This window comes from Gouania willdenowi, chromosome 6 (genome assembly GCF_900634775.1).
Source record: "Gouania willdenowi chromosome 6, fGouWil2.1, whole genome shotgun sequence".
In the NCBI taxonomy this organism is placed as follows: domain Eukaryota; kingdom Metazoa; phylum Chordata; class Actinopteri; order Blenniiformes; family Gobiesocidae; genus Gouania; species Gouania willdenowi.
In genome coordinates this window covers 54,534,942-54,542,914 of record NC_041049.1, presented here as the reverse complement: position 1 = coordinate 54,542,914, position 7,973 = coordinate 54,534,942, and the positions used below count along the sequence as shown (strand labels likewise).

The 7,973-nt window shown below is 37.5% G+C and overlaps 1 protein-coding gene across 1 annotated transcript in view; it reads right to left on the bottom strand.

Moving 5' to 3' along the window:
* Positions 1-964: 964 nt before the first annotated feature.
* The window catches only part of syt9b (synaptotagmin IXb), a 34,866-nt gene continuing 27,857 nt past the window's right edge, over positions 965-7,973 (bottom strand). Inside the window, exons 6-9 of the mRNA XM_028451114.1 lie at positions 6,449-6,569; positions 6,114-6,285; positions 5,897-6,026; positions 965-1,855 (exon numbers count right to left, since the gene is read on the bottom strand). Of these exons, the coding sequence (XP_028306915.1) occupies positions 1,778-1,855; positions 5,897-6,026; positions 6,114-6,285; positions 6,449-6,569 (501 nt within the window). The 3' untranslated portion in view covers positions 965-1,777. The remainder of the gene's footprint in view (positions 1,856-5,896; positions 6,027-6,113; positions 6,286-6,448; positions 6,570-7,973) is intronic.

Sequence of the window (7,973 nt, the reverse complement as noted above, 5' to 3'; positions counted from 1 at the left end):
TTCAAAGTCATTATATTGGTAAAAGAGATTCTCCAAATGTGATTAGAGTGTTCACCTCTGTGCTTTGTTCAACTTATGAGTAAATGGGAAGCGGTTTGGTTGAACGGCCAGGTGCTTAGAGAGAAGACACAATCTGTAGCCTTCAAAGATTCCTTTTGTAGATTTGGTCTTTCATTTGCTCATAAGAGACTTGCTCACCCCAAACTTTGAAAAAAGGACAACTGCCCGCCACTAAAATGTGAACTAACCCAAACCCCAACCCTTGGTTTACTTGGATTCACAAGGTTCTACTTCATGCAATATTTTGGTTTTACTCTGTACAATATTATGTTTGTGGACAAATCTCACATTTTTGACTTTTTGGGTGAGCAAATAGCCTATAGCACCTTTTCAAACATGTATGACATTGCAAAATGATTTAAAATGTATCATTTTATTCAGAAAGCTTTGAGTGTGGGCTCGTGCAACGCGAGGGATCGAAAACGAGCAGGGAGACAGGTAGACGTGATTGGTTAAAAAAAAAGCACATAAGATCCAAATTTCTGTCAGGACATCAAGAACATTTCAACCAAAAACTTTACAATTACCAACCCTACCTTTAAGGCTGTGAACAGTTTTTATTTGTCCAGCAATAAATTCCAAAATGTGACAGTTTTGATGTTTCATATATTTTGATTTAAAAGTGAAAGAATATCAAGTCAGGAGATGTGGAACATTAAATTACCTTTAAATGATATTGCTGCACATTGGGTGGAATCATGCAGCATGCCTTGTGGCTTTAAACCTAAGATAGTACCAGACAAGCATGGCTTACACATATACTGTACATGTATGCATGCATGCATGCGTGTGTGTGTGTGTGTGTGTGTCATTACCCTATTACCAAAGAACGACTGCGAAACATGCATTAACAACACTTTATTTCTGTGTATGAGCTTTTTTCACACATTCTTGAAGGGAACCTTAAGTTTACTTCATCATGACAAGTGGTAATTAAAACTAACATTTAGACAAAACTTTTTTTGTTCACATCTGCTGTGATACAAACAAAACAAAAAACACTGTAAACTTACTACACCAATAATCTCTCTTTAAGAAATGCGTTTATTCTGTTTACCTTCAATATATCAAAACACATCATTTTCAGGACAGGTAAAATTGCTGAAAAAATGTATATAAGTAAACATTGACTCTTTGAGGGGTTTTTATACCAAGACTCAGAAAAAAAAAATACTCATCATACAAGGAGTTTGTGACTTTAAATACTTCTGGTAAAACCTGGAAATCTGATGGAATAAAAACTTCAACACAAAATGTCACAGTCACTAACTCACTATTAATGACATAGAAGGCCGTCATTCAAGACAAATCCACAGCTACAGCATTATGTTTGACAAAAATGTAAGCAATTTATTTCACACATCTGTTCAAAAAGACAAAGCCTGGCCGGTTAGAGAAACTAATTTCTGTTAATACTGTCAGTAAACCATCACACTGTTTGCAGAAGTTAACTTGGAATGTTGTTAAGTGTGTTTATAAGTGAAGACACATTAGGAACAAAAAGGAAAGAGTTTGCCTTATCAGCAATCCTAGCACTTTAAAAATCTACAGATTTAATGAAACATGTTGATTTCAGTGCGAGCCCAAAGCTGATGCAAACAAAGACCTATTTATCTTTTCTCTTCTGTTATAACACCAACAGAGGACTCGCCGTTGTACCGTCATACTTCATTTTATCATGCTGTCACGACCCTGAGGCTGTGTGTGTGTGTGTGTGTTATGGTGATGGCGGCGTCTTCAGGGAATTGGTGGATCCACCTTGGCATCCGCTCACTGTCGCTCCCTGTCCAACCCACTGAGCCGCAACAAAGAAAAAAAATCATGTTTTTACAGGTCAAAGAAAATCTGACAAGCAAATTCTCATGTAGTTAAAGTGATATGGATTGTACTGAGGTGTATTGACTGCTTCATATGATATTAATTTAATGTAATATACATTTTTACCTAAGTTTGAGTGTTGACCTTTTGCATGCTTGAACACATATTTTCACAATTAAACCCAGCCACCACAGAAGCACAGTTGCTAGAGTGATATATTGAGCCAAGAGCCAAGGAGGTTCCTTGGTCCCAGATTAGCCACAGCTGTATGTCATAAAAGTGTCAGATTCTGGCTCCGGCGCTTTGACAAATAGGATTTTTGCCACCTTTAGGTCCACAGTAAACATTTGTTGTTTCCTCTCTTTGTGCCAAAGCTAAAACTTTATTTAGACACCACATGTCGGTTTCACATACATGTGTTTGCTTTCCCGTTTTCCCTTAGAGTAGCGTTTAGTTTTGCTGCTCTCAGACCTTACCATGGAGGGTCTAATTCAGACACTCATCTTCATTTTGTATTAATAAAATGTTATATCAAGAAGGTGTCCGCGGAGAATTCTTCACAACATTTATATAAAGGGAAACCCAACACAGTATATTATGTCAACTACATCTTCAAAAGTTAATGTGGTACCACAAGGGCGATAATAAAAAACAAGAAAAGGGACATAGAATCATAGACAGAAAATAAGCTCAAGATCAATGCTGATATGTTGACACAAGAATTATATATATATATATATATATATATATATATCTTTTTTTTCCTGATTTAAAAACGTAGACCTTAACCTTGTTGGCCTACCAAGACAATATGCAGCACTTCAACCAGGACTATAAAGCCCCAGCTGTAGCTGGGCTCAATGTAAGCTGTTTGTCAGAGTGGCCATTGTGTTGTGCAGCTCAGATATCATAAATAACTAATTAATGTGAAAAAGTGGAAGAAACTGAGATTCCATCTTTTGGTCTATACTTTCCACTCAATTGCATTTAAACTGCTCAAAAAGTCTCTGGGGAATGTATGTGTATTTTGACGGATTGTGTATTACAACCATGGAAGAAGACATCAAGACATCAAGAAAGTTAATAATGTACATTTTCAGTCTTTGGTAAGGTTCATTTGTCACCCCAGAAAAGCCTCAATTAAAAAAAAAAAAAGTTTAATACTGTAGGGAGAGTCCTTGTTTCACCACAGCTGCACCTAGCTTAAACAAGCTAGTAGCTTATTTAACTATTACTATGGCTGTGTTCAAAATCGTATACTAAAGTACTACTCATACTAAGCCTGATGTCAAAATGCGTATGTAGGGCAGGTGAGAAATACCCGGATGTACAGTATACTATATCAGGACATTTTCTAAGTGGGCACACTAGTCATACTCAACCGCAGCATGATGAATTGCGAGCAGAACGTAAAATAATCTTAGGACTGTCTTCAAGCTAAAGCTCAAACTTTCCCTTTTCAAAATAAAAGCATCTCTTCTTGTCTTCTATTAATTTTTAACATTTTTATAAATAGGGCTCTTGTTTTGAAGTAAACTGGAGGTTTTGTCAGTAGCACCATGGCGGATCTCCAAAAATCCCCAAAATGTGTTTCTACAAGTTTTATGGATCAAATGACCAGATGTTGATATTCTAATCGGTCACTTTCTCACTTAAAATGCTTTCAGAACTTTAAAAGGTGGAGAATCAACGGAGATGTTTAGCCTCAGGTTTTTGACGTTGTAGGTTCAAAATGTATCTTGGGAAACTTGGAAGTGTACTTCAGTGGGAACAGCCATCATTCTAAGCCTCCTAACCATACTTAGAGTATATAGTGGACAGTATATAATCACTGAGTGTGTAGTATGCAATTTCAAACACAGCCTATGTTTACTATGGAAGACCTTAGTAGGCATTCATACACAAAATGGATTTTGAACTTTTAGCATTGGCCTGTTTTTACGTTGTGTCATGTATTAGTCTGAGTTTTAAAAAGAAAGGTGAAGGTCAGAGGTTTGGCTGCTAGTTGTAGTGGCTAAGGTTAGAGTAGGAGGTGAGACAATGCATTATGCCATTAGAAAATCCCAGTCAAAAGGCACACAATAACTGTGCATTTGTAAGAACTGTTCTAGTAGGCACACACACGTGCAATAAGTCCTCTTGCTATAGTCCCACAGGGCTTTAGTGTGGATCTCAGAAACACAAATAGGCCATTAGTCCGGATCTCAGACTCTGCTACAGTAGTCCAGAGCTGCTGCTAATGGCCTCAGACAGGAACTGTGAAAAGAGAGTGGCTGACACAATCCCATTGTGTAATACCGTGTACAAATGACCTGGAGACAACAAGAGAAAGCTCTTGTCGTCAACACTGCAAGAAAAATCAGGGGTCACTGACCTTCAGCCACTTCTGAAAGTCCTTTGGTGAACAATGTGACAGGTCATGTTTCATTAGCTTTTTATACATTTCAAACTGCTCAGGAAAACGATGCTCAGGAAATCTCAGATTTGGTCACAATTTAATAAAACTAGACAATTATTCTGACTGTCAGTGTTGTGTAAAAAACTTATGTGAGCTTATTGTGCACCACAAAAACCCAGGATTCTGTTATGTGGCAGATTACAGAGTACATAACTTTGTTCAACAGATTCAATGAAGCTCACCAATTGGCTTTTATATATCCATTTACAAGGCAATAAAGCAGTCTTTTTAGTAATTCCAATGCAATACGTAGCTTGAACAATTAACCATAAATTTACATGAATTAGCCCTACATCTGTTTGAGCTCTGCCTGTTTTTTTTAATGAGTGTGGATTCAGAAATAGAAAGTTAAAATAGAAGATGTAGCCAGTGCTCGCTGTGTGTCCCGCTGGGCCCCAGCAGTAAATGACGACAAAGAATTTCATACATTTTACAACAGATCTGTTACGTAATGGGTTCCTTCTCCTATTATGCTTGAATTCAATTTAACTTGAATGTGACACATTGCAATAATCATGAATTATCTGTTCAAATAATGACTTTTTAATGATAGAGCTATTTGAAAAAGATTCTGAATTAAGTAGAAGGCTACGTTTACACTGCAAGCCTTAATGCTCAATTCCGATTTTTTTGCTCAGATCCGATTTTTTTGTGTGTCCGTTCACGCTACCATTTAAAATGTGACCTGTATCAGACTCCAGCATGAACGGTTTGCGGCTCCAAAGTGACCCGCATGCGCATTGTCGCATTTGTCTCAAAGTTTTTATGCAGTGGAGCCAGAGAACGAATGAGCAGGTGCAGAGGAGGATGAGGAGAAAGAAAAAGAAAGACAAATATTTTGTTTTGGTATTTAGTGGTGCAGATTTGCTTTTAAACACAGACCATTTATGATATGAACCTTCAATCTTTGACCCAAACCCGACAGAGCAAAACCAAAACCTACAAGTCTGACAGACATTAGGTATTCATAGCTATGCCGGACCTGAAACCGACAGTTAAAACCTAATTTTTCCTCATACAAATGACATATTTGCATTTGTTTTTGTGGTAAGCCTGCTTTTTTTTATTAATAAACAACTGTTAATGTCAACAGAACAGATCAGCGCACGTCAAACACACAAAGGTGTGCATTACGCGCAAGAGACAGTGGATCTATTTACATAATTCAAGTAAAAAATATAAGGATAATCCATTTTCTTGTGCAAAAAAGGGATTGTATCAACAGTGGATGTGTAAAGCCAATCCCAAAAGATCGGATACGAATCGGATTTAGGACTATATATCCAAGTTACCTAGGTCGTATTGGAAAAAATAGTATTTGGGTCGTTCAGACTACCATAAAAAGATCAGATACAGGTCGCATAGTGGCAAAAAAATCGTATTTCAGCGTTAAGTCCTGCAGTGTGAACGTAGCCTAAGGGCATATCCACTATCCACTTCATTCAACCATTTAATTAGGCTATTATAGGGTGTTATGTTGATTGGCATGAAAGAGGGTTGTGATTATTCAGCACAATGATTAAGCTTCAGTTTTCATAGCCTAATCATTTGATTACTTACCTCCACTAGCGGGTGCCAGTGTGCAATGGGTTTCCGAGGGTATGTTAGCATCTCACTCCAGTGATCCCTCCCCAAGGTCTCAGCCTCAGTGCCCACTCTGCAAACCCCAATCACTTCATTGTGTCCCACCCTGTTGAGGATTAAAATAAAAAAGTCTTTAAATGCAGTGAACGCAGGGACATTGCCCAGAGGGAAACAATTTGCAACAATAACTAACCGGTCGTAGTCCATGACAGCTATGAGCAGGCTGATTTGGTCGATGTTCTCTGGGGGAACATCAAACACAATGGCTTCATTGTAAATTGGGTTTAAAGTATTGCGCTTGGTTGACGTCTTTCTCTTCTTCAGCCTGCGGCCGTCACACATCAGGGACACCTTCACATAAGGATCTGGAGAAGGGAATGTTACGTTGTTATAGTAGGTGTGTCCTTGTCTTTTTCTGTTTGGTTTTGCTTTGTTTTTTTTTTCAAAGTAAATAAATTGTAACATTAACTGAGAAAAATGGGCACTCCTGATCTCACACTGTGTTAAATTGTGTTTTTCTGCACCCACCTGAAGCTCCTGTGATGTCCATAGCTTTGAGATTCCTGGCTTTGATCATAGTAATGGTAAGCCGACCAGCCGTGGGAAGATAGCACAATGAGAACATCAGCTCTCCAAGGTCCACATTGTCCTATATTGAAAAAGAAAAAAAGAAGTGTGTTGCAATGTTAGCACCACTCCTTCACAGTAGATGCTGTACATTGTTGTCAACAGAAGAAGACATACAGTATTGAATATACTGTATATTTCCAATTTTAATGCTTAAAAGCAGACTGCAGACAATCAGCAAATATAAATGTATTTCTTACTCAAGGTTTTATCATGACAACCCAATTTGTAGAAATACATGAGAAAGATATGTAGAAAATTCCTACCGAAAGTGTTAATATAAAGTGTTAATATGTGAACTGAAAAAGCACGAATAATAGACCATTCTACCCCATGCTGTCAGGAGTATAGTCATGGCCTGTCTCGAGGAGGTCAGAATCCACGTGTAGCTACAATCACCGTGGGACTTAACTTGTGGAAACCACTTTCATTGTTTTACTTACTACTCTTCTCACAAGAAAAATCCTGCTCTTGCCGTTTATTCACATTCTCGCAAGTGCCAAGATCTCGTTTAATTAACACGTCTGAAAATAACGTGTGATGTGTGAAGGTGAACGACGTCTTTATATTACAGACAAGCATGGACAAGTCTTCTTTCAGGAGAATTTCATTTTTATGCTTCAACATAAAGTACTGCTTCAATCTCTTCCTTTGATAAGTCGAGTGAATGAAGAAAGTGCGGTGGTGATTTTGGTTGTTTGATTACATTAATAAAAAAAATTGGATAACTAGGCTTTTTTGAAAATGGAAAAAGATGTTTTATAACCGGTTTTTAAGTACAGGAAGATGGGATAAAGACCTTTTATCTATCAGTAAATTACGCCAAGGAGAGAAAGAATTTTAGGAGGAAATAAATTAAGAGCAGAGCCTCAAAATTTGAACATTCCTGCAATTCGTGCAAAATGATGGGTTTCCTCGAGACGTCTGTTGACATTCAGACCAAATGGTTTCAGACAACATGAGATGCTGTTGGTGTTACTACATGCCTCAGATTATCACACATGACACAGAAACGTCTCACATAGTTATACATTTTTTCTGCATTTCTTTAATATACCATAAATATACTTATACATATTTATTTTCATATTCATATTTGCACTCTCACTGTGAATATTGTAAACACTTGTTGTGTTGCTCTTGTCCTGTCTTTATAATTTATACATTCTACATTGTCGTGTTTATGTGTTTGTAAATGTTTCAGGCAGAGAGAACAGTAGCTTTGATTCTCTACATGTCTTGTACGTATAGTGGAATCAACAATAAAGCTGACTTTGACTAAGGTGATACTAGCAACCATGTTGTCCTGTGATTGAAAATAAATGCAGCGCTTCATCAGAAGGGTGTATTCAATGTGTTGTGACGGACAAGTGGTTCAGATTATTGACTGCATTCAAATCTAAGAAGGCACTGGTACAAAGACTGC